Source organism: Fistularia commersonii, chromosome 30, assembly GCF_037954325.1.
Source record: "Fistularia commersonii isolate RoL2024-O1a breed Wild chromosome 30, RoL_Fcom_v1.0, whole genome shotgun sequence".
NCBI classification, from domain to species: Eukaryota; Metazoa; Chordata; class Actinopteri; order Syngnathiformes; family Fistulariidae; genus Fistularia; species Fistularia commersonii.
The window spans coordinates 6,610,381-6,625,918 of NC_141313.1; the positions used below are offsets into that span (position 1 = coordinate 6,610,381).

At 41.6% G+C, this 15,538-nt stretch overlaps 1 protein-coding gene across 1 annotated transcript; it reads left to right on the plus strand.

Annotated features, from left to right (window-relative positions):
- Positions 1-572: 572 nt before the first annotated feature.
- Positions 573-6,009, plus strand: LOC147216262 (homeodomain-interacting protein kinase 1-like). The gene is made up of 9 exons (XM_086177588.1): positions 573-779; positions 868-1,059; positions 1,141-1,322; positions 1,531-1,654; positions 2,629-2,748; positions 2,875-2,991; positions 3,042-3,211; positions 3,727-3,921; positions 5,940-6,009. The coding sequence occupies exons 1-9, from the start codon at positions 573-575 to the stop codon at positions 6,007-6,009; spliced, it is 1,377 nt and encodes a 458-aa protein (XP_086033714.1).
- Positions 6,010-15,538: the final 9,529 nt, after the last annotated feature.

Genomic DNA, 15,538 nt, shown 5'->3' on the forward strand with positions numbered 1-15,538 from the left:
CTGATTCAGTTCAGAGTTTGAGACCCATGTTCATACACGGTTTCATTATTCTTCGAGCGTCTCTTCAACTGCTTTTAAGTTATTTCTTTGGCTTTGAGCCTCACAGACAGAGAGCACATTTGGTGAGTAAGGGTACTTTCTGTTTTTTTTGCTTTTTCACCTTTTTGAACATTATGATACAGGCAACATTGCGATGAAAACACAGAAATATTTCACACAAAATGTAAACTCTCAGCATTTGTTAAAAGAGTTTGGACACTGGTGTTTTATTGTGCAGCCCCAGTGTAGACCACATATTTGTAAAGGATAGTGGATGCAGTTTCAAGTGTTCAGCTGTATGTGAGGTCAACATTGCTTGTTTTTTCACCTTTGACTAATTTAATTGCATCTTTCAACAGCCAGTTAGCTCTAAGAAATAATCAGATATTATGTAAAGAAAGTAGTCTTTTCTGTCAATGGCAGTCACCAGCATCCATGATGATGACCACACATTCAACTGAGTTAAGAATCAAAATTGTTGCTCACGTTTTGTCTCAGTTAACCCTCCCTGCCAGTGTTTTTGGCGTTCGAAGATGTTCTCCCTATATGCTGCGGGCCCTGAGCAACAGTCAACAGGAGAATGGCTCCACTCACATCACACCAGCTACCAGGTGCTGTCCTTACTGGGCTACGGCTCCTTTGGACATGTTGTTAAATGCACAAGAATGGACAACCAAAAGACTGTGGCTGTCAAAATGATTAGAGATCAGTGTGGTTACAAAGAGCAGGCCAGAGAGGAGGTAGGGAGAATCACGGTCCCATTAACTCCTTATCAGACATTGTGACAGTTTTAAAGTTGATGTAGTTCTTCTTTTGACTTATCGCCAGATTGCAGCTCTGCACAAAATCAAAAGCCTAGATTCAGACAAGTGCAACATTGTTAAATGGAATGAGGCCTTTCTTGACAGAGGATACATTTGTCTGGAATTTGAGCATCTTGACAAGAATCTTTTTGATTTTCTGAAAGAGAGACAGTTCAGACCCCTTCACCTGGAGGAGATAAGACCAATAGTCCATCAGGTATAACCTATGCCGTTCCCTTTTTGCAGTGATAAATGGTTCGATGATGGACGTTTGCTCACCTTGTTTCGGCCCTTTCAGCTGGCCACTGCGCTGGAGCACTTGAAAGCTGCCGGCATCATTCACACGGATCTCAAGCTTGAAAATGTGATGCTGGTCGATCACATTCAGAGGCCATTTAGGGTTAAAGTCATCGACTTTGGCCTGGCTTGCGAGACGTCAGCTGCCCAGGTCGGCGCGCACATTCAGACCCGCCCGTACCGGTAAGCCGATGGACTTTTTTTCTGCACCTGAACAATAGCTTTTGAAGTGAACATGTTTTTCTTTTAATACACATTCAGCGAATGGTTTGAGTTTGTGAGGAGCTAAAATGTAGTCTTGACAGAAGATGTTGGAAAGCATTAATAATATAAATGCCTGTCAAAGAAATGGAAGTAGCTGACGGGATCTTGGCCGTCTGTTCTCTCTCAGGTCTCCCGAGATCATTTTGGGGCTTCCTTTCACCGAGGCAATAGATATGTGGTCTCTGGGCTGCATAGCTGCGTGTCTCTATCTCGGTGATTTCCTCTACCCTGGCGTAAATGAATATGACATGGTAAGACTATTCTAGAATATTTATTTTTCAAAGTGGGAGGAAACAGTTTGAGGGAAGGGACGGTGAAAGGAGGTGAAAGGATTCACATTGACTTTAAAAAGGGCATCATGGAGAACGGCCACATAGCATTTGATGGAGTTAACTTCATCTTAGATGATTCGGGGCGGTTTTTACTTTAAAACAAATTATTAATGCCTCGGGCAGGGCCTTTTCATGTATTCCATGTTGTCTGATCTGATATTAATCACTGATATAAGGCTGGATTGGCTCCTCTTTGCCCCTTTAGTTCACTTCGGATTTCAAGGATAGAAACATCTGTGGACATAATTTGTGGCGCGGAGTTCAGGCAACACAAGATGCGATGAAATTAAATGTGAACTCTAACCCTGATACTTTAAAAAAGTGAATGGATGACATACTGCACATCAGATACCGGAAGAGGTACAGCAAATAAATCTTTATGCGGAGGTCACTCAGAGTACTTTGACAGCGACAGTCATTTTCTGTTCATATTATTCCTATGGGTGGCAGTGGTGCGGCGGTTAGCAGGGGACCTTTCTGTGAAGAGTTTCCATGTTCTCCCCATATTCGCATGGGTTTCCTCTAGGTTTTCCAATTTCCTTCCATAGTAGATTCAATGCAGTAGGTTCATTGAAGACCCTAAATTGCCCAGACATGTAAATGAGAGTGGAGGTATCTTTCTATAAGTCGACCACAGACATTTACCCTAGTCCAGGATCAACCTCGCCTCGCCAACGACCGCTGGGATGGACTCCAGCACCCGCAATGTGATTTGATGGATGGATTAACGGTTTTATTCTTGTTTAGGATCAAAGTTTAAAATTAGGTTGAACTGAAAAAAATTGCGTCTGATCTGATTTACATATTTTGTGCATCAAAAAGCCTTGACAGCTAGTTTCGTGCATTGGTTGAACATCACCGAGTCCCATGGTGACTGGCCTTTATATGTCCAGATAAGGTACATCGTAGAGACCCATGGTCTTCCTCCAGAGAGCCTCCTCAGCTCCGGACTAAAGACGCACTGGTTTTTCCAGAGGTTTTGCAGCAGGACAAACATTGTCTGGAAACTCAAGGTATCAATCAACCTGCTAATGATCAAAATTTGAAAGGCCATCGACATAATATTTTCAAAATGTCGAATTAAGAGTAATTAGAGGTATGAATGCTGCTCATCACTAAAAGCCTGGCTGTTTCTTCAGCCACCAGAGCAGTTCTCCAAAGAGACGGGGATAGAGTCACTGGAGACAAGAAGGTTTCAGCTAAGCTCGCTTGATGATCTTCTGCATGTAGGTGTTCATCTAAAAAACATTGGCGATGTCTCTGCTGTGTGTAAAAAAGATCTCCCGAACTTCTGCTGTTTATTCAGTTCAGCTCTGTGGATAAGGCGGTGGGAGCAGCAGATGTGGCCATGTTTGTGGACATGCTGAAGGGGATGCTCCAACTTGAGGCATTCAAGCGCTTCACACCCCGTCAGGTGCTGCAGCATCACTTCACTACAATGTGTCACTGGAGGAACTTTTGTCCTGCCGAATCTCAGTGAGTTTTTAAACTGGACACACTTGACACACACACACACACTGTTCAATGATTGTCATTTGTACCTGCAGGTTTTTAAGAAAAATATAACTTCTTCCACAGGTCATGTCATGTCATTATGTTAATTTGATGATATTTTGCTTCAAATACACAAAATTCTCTGATAGGACTTTGTCAAAGTTGTAATGACCCTCTTGTCTTCAGTTAGACAGTTCACTGAAATATGAGATAGAGCTTTTCAAAGTTCAGGAGAGAAATGACACTTAAATGTCAGAAACGCCAAAGAATTTTTAAAGAGATAAAGAAGAAGGGGGATTACATTATTAAGGGAATAAAAATATATATAGTCAACTTGAAATGTCACCAAAAACGTGGCTCCAGGTGATGTGAGGAAGATAAACTGCCGGATAGCGGGAGATCCTGCTATCAGGATCTGATAGCAGTATAGTGTTGAGACAGTGCGGTCCCTGCTATTCACCAATGTAACTTTTAAAATGACAAATATTTGTCATCAGTCGGGCCGTTCCCTGTCCTCACTGTGAAAGGACGGTCTGCAGCCAGGGACAGCAGACAAGTGTCGCCCAGCAGCTCCAGATGAGAAACCTTCACCATGATGTAACTCCAAGCTCATCTCACGTCCACCCGGCTCCCAAGCCCTGGGCGCCGCAAGACATTTGTGAACTTTGCAAACAAGGCGGCAGAGGCCATGGGTTAGTGTGGATACTGGCCGTGCCTTTCTACTATAACCCGTCTGTTTGGCACTTTAACCAGAATTACTTCTTAAATAGTGTTTTAAATTTGTATTTCCAGGTGCAGTAGGTCCTCTTTTAAATACACATAACACCATACTTATAATCTATGCAGTGATACGTTTGTCTCACGGGTCTATTTGTCCACTTATCTGCTCTGCAAAAAAACGCTACGCAGATTATGATGTGGAAGCTTTTACAATTTTTCTTTGGAAAATGTAAAAGCAATGTGATTAGTGGTATACCGCAACTTATTATTATTATTATTATTATTATTATTATTATTGTTATTATTATTGTTATTATTATTATTGTTATTATTGTTGTTGTTATTGTTATTATTTTACAATTACACTATTGTTAGATGAATGAAAAAACAACTATTATAGACAATCTTGTTCAACTGTACTTTTAGTGTAAGACTCAAATGTAAAATAAAAGTAATTATATGTAAATCAGTAGAGCTTTTTATGACAAGACAAATATAGAAGATGCTACATTATATCATACAGCATGGAATGCCAGTCAGTTGTGTTCCAGGAGAGTTTCAGCATTTGATACAGGGATATTTTTTATCTTGTGGTTCCATCTTTAACTCATCAATATCTTTGCGGGCTGTCTGCATTTCCCATGTGGATGCAGCAGCAAACATTCCCCCCCGTGAGACAGTTCTCATCAAACCTTAGTTTGGAATACCAGACCAGACAGCGATGGTTCAAAGACATTGAAGCGTTTTCAAGGTTTATGACAAAATTAGTAGAAAAATGTTTCTTAGGTAAGGCACTTTTGAAAATTGAAATCAAGAAAACGTCCTAAGCAATTCTCTGAATTACAAGTGTTATTTAACCAATGGCAGGATGACGTGTTAATTAATAAATTCATTTAGATGAGTCAAGATACTTGGATTATATCTTTAGACTTATGCATTGCTTTGTTTACCACCGATATGAGCTGCCCATCGTCCTCCCTCTCCCATCACTCAAGACAAAATCTCCTTCCAGTCTCATGCTTTCAATCCACACTTTATTTTCCTCCTGCACACAAACCTAAAATTATCTCCAATGTCTCCATTTTTTTTTCACTTAGTGTGTGGGTCATCGGGTGCGTGTCGGCAAACAATTGTTCAGACTTTGTAGAACTGTGTATATCTGCGTGTGTGTGTGCAGGCGCGCGTGTCTCCCACTCCCCGCCATTATAAATTCACAAGCTCAACATGATAGTGTTCCCCCCCTCGCCCGGAGCTCTGGGGCTCCGGGGGTGTTGTGTTTGCCGTTCTCTGACTTGCGCGAGGCCCCATGAGGACTTTCTTTGACTCTGTCAGCCTTTTGAACTTGTTGTGACATCAAGCATCGGCTCACCTGTGTGCACCTTCCACACAAAGAGAACTCAGGGCTAATTGGCCCTCTTGCACCTGAGAGACAGTGGCGCCATCAAAGTGCTTCGCCACCCTATTGATTGTGGCTTCGGCGGGGTGACTCCACGATGGCAGATCTGTGGTTTGTGCAAAAAAAAAAACAAAACAAAACAAAACAAAACAAAAACTACACCTTGGTCGCTGGCCACGCTTTGCTTGTTTTTCTGTTCCCGGGGGGAATGTGTTATTTTGCCATTCCACTTACATGTAATTTTCTCCACGTTCTCTTACAATCTTGCAAGTGCAGCAAGCAGACTCCCCGTCGAGCCCTTTATCAGCCTCAATGAAAGTTTACAATAAAAAGAAAAAAAAAAGAAATGGTTGCTTGTGTGATACATTATTTACACAACTATGTTCTTTGACTTAGTATTGCCATCGTGCGAATACAACGTACGCCTGATTTAAATAAATGACCTTGTATTTATGTAAAGAGAATGATCCTTTATTTGAAAATGATGTGGAAAATCTATTAAGCGCAGAGCAGTCTTATTTGATCTCACTTTGCCTTCCAGACTTTTGTCTGCTGTGCCTTTGTGTGACCCTTCATCTTCTGGAAGGTGGACAGGTGGCTACCGGTGGGCCTGGAGGGCCCTGTCAAGCTCATACAGCTGACCGAAGAGAAATACTCGGAGTGAGCGAAAGGTGGGAAGAATGACGTGGAGACAAAGGAGAGCAGAAAAGTAAAGGAAAAATGAAAAGATACAGAGAGGAATAAACCGGAGCTCCGTGCCGGAGCCTGAGCAAGCACTACCCATAGTTTCAACAGGAGGCCACGTCCTCTCTTGAATCCAACAGGCGTGGTAAAGTGATTGGTTTCGCTCCAGGATAATGGCCGGCTATGAATGCTGAGTACGACTGCGGGGGACCATTAGGGCCACAATGGTGGACAAGACACTAAGCACTCCCCAGAGGTCTGAGGGCCCCTTTCATGCCTGTCCTGGGGGCTGCCAAGGGCTGGTGGCCAGCTGGTTCTCTGGCCCCTGTGCAGCCTAATGCCATCAGCGGTCTCCGCCCGCTTTGAGCTGCCGGCCTTTTGGAGACACCCGGACACAGGGGTGCTCTGACACATGTACATGCATGACGGCAGCTGTTTTCAATATTAACCAGGGCGGACCGGAGCTGTATCCACCAAGAACAGGGGAGGAGGAAAGACAGAAGGAAACAATTCCTCCCCGACTTGGTTTTGGTCCCGACTCAAAGCAAATGACAGAGTCAGCGCTCCGTGCGTCACATCTTGAGCACTACAGCATTTAAAACAAACAACAAAAAAAAAATAAACGCATCCAATTCGGCAAGAAGAGGAATACGCAGAGATGTAAATCATTTGAAACAAAATCAAAGATTGAAATTGCAGTCAACGTTAATGCAAAGTGGCACAATCATCCAGCTGAATAAACCCTCTCGGTCTGAATAACAGGTTCAGAGGTTATCTTTTGGGCGTCAGAGGGAAGAAAAGGCTCATGATGCAAGGCTGTCATACCCAATCTGAGCCTCTTAGGAAAGGCGCTGTGACTGCTGTTTCTTCCTGCCTCTCAGGTCCTAAATAGCTTGGTCGTGCTGGCAGAAAACTTGTTTTTGTCGACAGCCCGTTTGAAAGGCGAGCGTAATAAAAGGCTTTTCTTTTGTGACGGGTGGTGGCAATTTCAGAGTCTTTTCAAAGCTGAAAGAGAGGAAGAAAAAGAAAAGTTTTATTAATTGATGTGGTGGCAGAAATTCATCCATCATTTTACTCTGAACAATGAATAGCCCATTAAGAAACATTTTGTCAGTTACTTCAGCTCGTTTCTACATCGTCGTAGACTAACTTGTTTGTTTGTCATTAAAGTCTTATTTAAGAAAACATGTTTGCACTTGCATTTTATGGGAATAACACGGACAGCCTCGAGGTTTATTCAGGGCGCCGGAGACATGCAGAGGTGGTTAACTCCTGGTAACGCAAAAGTCACACTCATTTTTTCATGTATTTAAATACGTATCTCCCCACATAAAGGGGTTTCGATCGAAGGGCAGAAAGACCTTTGGAAGTAAAATAGCAACAAAGGAATCTATTGAAAAAATTAAAAACTTTAAGATATTTGTATTTACAATTAATCATGCTTGCCCATCACGCCTAAAAAAAGATCACTGATGTGTTGCAAAGGAACATGATTTCAGGTCAATCAAGCCACCAGAAACATTCTGGGATAATTCAAGTGAACAAGAAACGATGCCAAGTTATGTTTATTTTGCCTCTCGCAGCTTCCTGTTTTATTGTGAAATCTACCTTTTGTTTCAGGTGACTTACACTTTCCCTTGTGCTTCCCTCCAGTCTTGATTGTGTTCACCTGTTTCCCATTTCCCCGTGTACGTGTGTGTGTGTGTGTGTTTGCGTGCGTGCACAGTCTGAATTCCAGGTGTCCTGCGCTCGTTCGTCTTGTTGACCAGCATGTGCCTGGTTCCAGTCCAGTCAGGTCTGTTGTTTTGTGTCTTCAAAAGACATTTTTTCGACTTCTTGGTCTCAGACAATTTTGTTGTTAAGTGATTTTCCTTTGCGCTTTGCAGTTAAAAATAGTTTATTTCTAAACTTTGCCCCCTCCACCCCACCCTCGTGCATTTGGGTTCTCAGCCGAGTTCCGTCTAGACAAGTGGAACGTGGCTAGACAGTCTGTGAAAAGTACTTTTACGCCACTGGCCTCTTTACCAGATTTCAGTTCATTAGCCGCAATCTTGTCAAAACCAGTTCATAATAACAAATAATTTGCTGGAGCCATGATTAAATATAACTGTGGCTCTCAAAATACACCAGTGACAAATGTCACTGGTAGTTTGTTTGTAGAAATAATGTTTAGCTTTCAGCAGTTTTTAAAAAATACAAGAGGCCGTGCTTGCTGACTGCTGATGTCAATTAACACAAACCCTTTGATGGGAAAGAGTTTTCATATTTTTCTAAGATTTTTTTTAAATGTATTTCTTTTCTTTCTTTTAACTCTGTCTTTTTTCATGCAATGTGTTCTGGTAGTGGGGACAAGGGCTTCTACAGTGACATGGTATGCAGAAAGCTCATGCTGTGCCTTTTCATTTTACATTAAAACCGATATCCCTGCATGATACCGTAACCAGTGCAGGCCACGACCCCTCTTAGCATAATCTGTCTTGCTGAGCAGCATTCAGGCTTATTCCAATGGAGCCACAGAACCAACCACATTACATCTTAAGAAATGGCGAAACTGAAATAGACGATCGCCCATTCAATAAAGAGAAATTGTTCTGCACCACTGTGTGAAAGTCTAGAGTAACAAACAAAAGAGGATGGTTTACTGCAGGAATCCATGGTCCGCTTTTAGTTGCACAAAACTGCCACCAACCTCACAGGACAGAGGAATGACAGAGAAAATTGTTACTGCTATTAAATTGATTATGACAAACTGAAAAGCTGGGTTTGACACAGATGGGTTGGACTGGACTTGGAATTTGACAAAATCCTCCAACACGATTTCATAGAGCACTAAAACAAGTTGCTATTGACGGAGGTAATTATGGGTTAGGATGCTGTCTGTTCTGCACTGACATCATTTGGGCTTGCTCAAATATATTGCTGTTGAAAAATGATCACATCAACGCGTGAGTCACCAAACAAAACTGACAATCAGAGGCTAGAAGGTCTTTACGATTGTTTGTGCCGTTTGGCGAGGGTTTGGAATTCCTGCACGTGCAAACCGTTCCAGACTGAATGGGGTAGTTGGATTGAGAGTCAGAAGGAAATTTTTGAACAAGACTGAGTTCCTATTAACGTAACAACGAGCAAAACACTTACTAGCTTTTTCTTTATTATTGCTGTCATGCATGCATAAACCAGGACTGTCTAGAAAATGCTGTTATTTGCTGTGTTGCACTCACGTTGCAGGTAGACCGTGTTTTCGGTGCACGTGCAGTTAGTTTATTAATATTCCTAATTGCATATCGCAACAGAATTATGTCAGAGCAAAGCACAGAAAGATATCCGTCACTGTTTCTGGGAGCACAGTGCCCTTGCGATGAAATACCTCGATAAAAAGGTTTTGCAATGAACTCAGAACCCTGAATCCCTCAAAACATCCAGTCAATATCCTCACAGAGACAATATTGAAGTATTTTATCATCGCAATGCATTTTGATTGAAAAATATTTCATTTAAAAACTGATAAAAAAATAAACAGTTAAAGGACAAGATGCTTTTTGTGGTGTTTTTTTCTGAGAAAACGTCAGCAGACAGAACTATCTGCTATGGGTCAGGGGATGTCGAGCTACATCAATTTTATGAACCTTCACCCTCCCCACCCTTGTGAGCTTGCTGCCATCCATGTGTTAAATGAGAACTGTAGACAGAACACAATGCCTCTGTGCAGAAATAAATGGAGGGTAAAGGTAGGGCTAAGATGATTCCTTTGAGGTGCATCAACCTACATCTGTTCTTTGTACTCTCCCTCAAAGCCACAAATATCTCTTAAAAATAAGGAATTCAAAACCAGATAACTTATGTTCTTATCACACCAAATACTTTTTTTTTAATGTATATTGTTTTCATTGGATTTGGTGGTCACGACCTCTTTTGTCTCCTCCTGATCTAACAAATGAGTTGATGACAGACCAGAAGAATATTAAGTAAATGGATGTGTTGCAAATAATTACCTGAATTCTCATTTTAACTTTTATCCAGGTCACAGCGATGCTCACTGGAGAAGACTATCCCAGACATTTCACTTCAGGGGAAGCATGCTTCAATGTCGTCCCAGGTCAGATGATACAATTCCATAATAATAATAAGAAGAATATGGTAGTTTTTGTACTTCTACCGCCATAAGATATTTCGACACGAAAACATTTGCAACGAAAACATTGAAGTGATATTGATGTTGTCAAACAAAGCACCAATGCAGAAGTTGTGTTGTTCGACAGCGGTGTGTGTGGATGGAGCGGGAAGTGCAGAGAAACCGAAGCAATTTAATTAAGGAGTCCTCGGTGACTTTTGCCAATTGAGTGCACGGAAGGAGATCAATGTGTCGTTCACTGATGTCTGCCGGCTGGAAACTGCCAATCGTACACGGATGAAGTAGGATCGCTGGTTCCGATTGACTTTGTGCCGTGCCAAAATAAAAGCTGTATTCTATTTCAGCTATTTGTTCAGTTGGTCTCTACCCAAAACTACTGATGGAAAGTGATGGTTGATTAAAATTTAGCTTTGCCTTTTGACTCATCTGCTCCATCACGACAAGCCCATATAGAGGTATTACACCATTATTACTAACATTACATCGCACTTCATTTTACCCTCACTGGTGACCAAGAACTTGGATATCGAACGCAATCATTTTCCAGCACAGAACCATGTCCTCTTACATGGAGGGGCCGATTGTTATCTTCACCATTTCGTATTTGACCCTAAAGTCTGAAAATGAATTCTCTCCACAGCTTTGCAGAGAGAGCTAGTCTATTGAAATCCAAGTAAGAATCAGTCACCCAGTGTGGTGTTTTTCACGCTAATTCCAGTTTTAAAGAGACTAGACATGATGATTATACCCCATATTCCAACAGCACCTGCCATAGGACCCCCTGTCGGATATGACTGAAAGCCTTTGCTAAGCCTATAAAACACATATAGACAGAATGGACATGCTCCTCAACTGCTCCGCAAGATATACAATCTTAAAGTGCTGTCATGCGTCTGTCAAAGATTGGAATTCATATTGTTGCTCATCATTCAGGGACTTGAGTCTGCTGGAGCCTCTCCTCCAGCACTGCTGCTTAAAACTAGTTGGCGAGGTTGAAATGTTTCTCTGTGTGTGTTAATCATTGATATTTTGTGAAACCCTGTTACAGGAAAAGCACTATACAATGGTACATACTGGTAAAATAATATATTTGCACATATATTTGCACATAGGTTGTGTAACTTCTACTTAGATAAGTGGCTTTAGAAGTTAAAGCAGCCCAAGTATTAAACCGGATTGTAGTCCCTAATGAATGTGCTCATTAGATCACCGCAGAGCAAGAAGCTATAATGTCGATATTTCGTGATTTTTTTTGTATCCTGTGTCACTGACCTACTTTTCATAGAAATGATTGACACCAAATGTCTTTATGTACATATTTAAAATTATCTCAGTATGTTTGGAGATTTTCCACCAAAGATCATATGCCATGACCCCTAGTGTCTAATTTTTTAAACCCTCATGGATATTATATATATCTATATAAAATGTGTTAATTTTTTAACTGTATATAGTGAGTACTGACTTAAAGTGAGCCTTTGTCCAAGGATACAGAATATACGTGTTGGAACACAACTACATACACACTGCACACTGAACAAAACCCCCTAATTGACTCTCCCATGCCAGCCTGTACATTACACACACACACACACGCAAACCCACACACACACATACAGATGCACACACTGAGGAAAAATTACTTTGAACTTGATGTCAGGCAGCTTGAATGCAGCTGGGAGCAACAGTGTCATGAAGCTCTTTGAGAGGTGAGATGAGGTCCAACCTTTCTTTTGCTGTCTGTCGCTGCCGTGATGTGCCGATGACCGACGGGGTCAGGGTGGTTGTGGTACATGTTAGACCGCCAAGCTGGGCCATAAGGCTGTCTTTGTTATGGGCAGCACTTTGTCACTGCAGAGGACTTTTGATGTCATCCACATTTGCTGTCATACACTCTGAACAGAACCAAGCTAACATAACACTTTGGCTGGATCTCTGCTGTTGCCATGCTTGAAATTCCACATTATTTTAACCCTGGGTTTTAATGAACCAAAACAGGTATATGAATTTTTTTGTAATAATTATCAGACCCGACACACAGTCATTTGAAAAATAAAATGTGGCATCATGGAACAGAGTGAAGGAATAAGGAGACGTTCTGGAATTTAATATACATTTACAATTGTTTCTAATTGAATCACAAAAACTAACACATATGAAATGGATCACTTAATTGATTCCAACTGTGAGAAGTTTGGATTTTAGGGTTTGGTTATCAGAGCTGGAATTGCTGCCAAGATGTTTAATGGTTTTTAATAGATTGTGGCTGGCAAGGCTGTATCTAATCTATCAATAGGCCCACATCATTACAATGTGATTTGCGACTGGAAAGGGTCCAAACATGGACACTCCTCTTGAAATGAGCTGAAATGAGCAAATATCCTTATCTCACACAGTTGTGCCACATTACCTACTGTGGGATGAAAATGTGATTTAAAAAAAAAACCAGACTCTTCCTAATGCATTATCTATTGGAGGAGCAGCATTTCAGTAAACCCGCATGGCCGCGGTTTATGCCGACGCAAAAGTGTAAGCATGCAAATAGCTGATTTCTTAGAACAATGTTGTCGAATAAAAACAGCAGGCTGAAGATTAGCTGGGGTAAAACAAAGAGTGCCACTGAAAACCAAGCATATGTGTTCATCTGCAGTGCGCGCGCACACACACACACACACACACACGCGATTAATTGTATTCTTGATTCATTGTGTAGCAGACTGCTGTAAATTAACATAGGAACAGTTTGCATATTGTATTATTTTATTTCTTCACACAGCACCAAAAGAAGGTGTAATTTGAAAAGTGGAAAAAAAAACGAGAGCCTTTTCCACATACACACACACACATGAACACACGCACACTCAAAGTGCAGAAAGAGCTGGAGATGATTGTTGTTACTATACAAGGACACTTTCATTCATTCTGTGCCAAATGTGAAACAAAAACCCAACAACATCGCTGCAGTGTTTCACACTTTATTCCTGGCATTTAGACAATACTGTGAATTTAATGAACATATTATGTTTGCAGCTCTACTGTCACTTTCATGCACCACATTTCCTGAATGTTTTCGAGAAGAGAAATTACAGGACCCCTCTTTTTGAGTGTTTGAAATCAAAAGCAGTGGTAGGTGCGGGATTTAAAGATGAAATTTTTTTTTTTCATGGATATGAAGTCTGTCTTCTTCCGTCTTAGCAGTCATGGCTCCGGCTGAAGTTCACGCTTCTGCAGAATCAAGCGAACACACTTTCACGTAATTGGGCATCCAGCTGAGTTTGGGTGAAAACACTTTCCATGCGCATTGAATTTTAGAGAGGTGAAGCTGTTCCTCTTTCAGAAGATACAGTGTATCCGTGTCGGGACTGTCGTACAACTCGGTGTACTTTCTAGCAGGACAATATGAAAAGAATATTTTTCACTACTGTATTGTACCTTTTGCAGGGTTCCAATAAAATACATCATCATCCCATTAGGATAGAGCTTCTGTGAGTGTGACCTTGGAGGTCATCTAGCTTACCCCCAGCTCCCAAAGGACTCCCTCCTCTGCGAATCAATCCATTTTTACAGTCTTGGGGTTAACTTTCAATGTAAAGGTGGCGTCATTGATCCCCTACTTCCTAGTTGCTTCCCACTGGGATGGTTAAATGCACACAACCAAAGTATATTCCTACACCTTTCACAGTGTTAAACTCACGCTGTCATTAATGTTGTAGAGCCTCCATTCATTCGTGGAGATGAGCAAACAAATAGCAATGAGTAAAGAGAAAAACCTCCCTGAGAAATCCACCTCTTGCAGTCTCGCTCACTCCCTATCGTGTGTACAGCGTGCAACAGATGGCAAGACTGTTTTTGTGTGGCCAAGTCAATCCAGCCATGTTTGCTAGGAAGTAATTGTAATTGTGCAGCCTGTATAGAAACCGGATATAATGGCCATGCAGGCAAACAAATTCTAGCCACCTTGCTGGCCGGCGGACGACTCGAACGGTCTTGTCAAGACAGAATTGGTAGATAATAATGTGAACTTCGATGCTGCATGGATGGATGCACTTTTGTGTGAGTTGGTGTTTGCGTATCTAGCTGTTGGCTTACTGGGCTGTTTGTCTGCCTTTCTGTTTGTCAGTCTACCTGTTTACCCCCCCCCCCACTCCACCCCCAAACAGCTGCCTGTCTGCCTCCTCATATATCAGCCTGTCTCCCTTTGCAGTGTGGCAGATGTTTCAGTGCTCCAGGTCTTTATATTAGGAGGTGCAGCAGAGGAGAAACCGTTCAAGTAGATTTGAGCATCCATACATTCACCTTAGCATCGTGCCACAGATTGTCTTCTGATGCCAGAGAGTGCCGTCGGGGATTTCATGACATGCATTAATTAGCATGAAAATCAACAAAAGATCTGCCATTCTAATCTCTTCTCAATTGAAGTCAGTTTTCCTACCATGTCTCCCTAATTTTCTACACTCAGTGTTTATACAAAATATCATTCAATAGAGTGTTCATTCACTGTCAATTTTTCTGCGGCGCGTGCCAACGGTGGGCATCACAAAATGTTATCTCGGCTAGAATGAGATGGCAAATGCGTATCCGGAGTGCTTTAGGACGATAATGTTCATGGTCCACACAGCGGGACTCGGTGATGACAGAGAAACGGCCGGAGGGCAAGAGGCTCTTCGCTGCCATCTCACTTTCAATGTTTCTGACAACAAGTTTACTCCAACAGATGGCTCCAACACACACACACACACTGAGACACTGAGAGTCCATGGGAAAACTGTGTGGGCTGATACAACACAAAGATGTACCGCAAATCCAAAACCGACTGGTGCGAATCAGTGTATAACGGACTGATGGGAGGTGGTAATGGAAAAGTAACAACCGATATCTTGTCGTCACATTTCTCATCCTTGATTTCGGTCTGATGATGTACTGCAGTGTTTCCCGACCACCAGATTACGAGAGTACGAGGCCTTGCAGTGAGTGAGACAACGCCGCAGGAAATTGACGGATAAATATTTGAAAAGAAAAAGTAGTCAATCTGATCAGGGTCCAGGTGAAAATTCCGACACGGATTAAGACCTTAGCATAAGTAGTGGCCAAAGAAATTAAAAAAAAAAAAAATTGAGACAAAATTTTCTTTATATTTCTAAATAAGGGGGAGAGGGCATACTGACCAAAAATATTTTGTATTCCAGACAAATTTTCTAAGTTTAAACTTAGATATATATATTTTAGTTTTCATTATTTGTCTGAGGCTCAGCAGAAACTGGAACAAATACACATGTGATGGAGATCAATGACTATGCAAAGGATTCTTGTATAAAGGAACACGAAGACACTTTGCTGCCGCCAAAACTGCTTCTCATTCTGTCAAGTGCTATGAAAT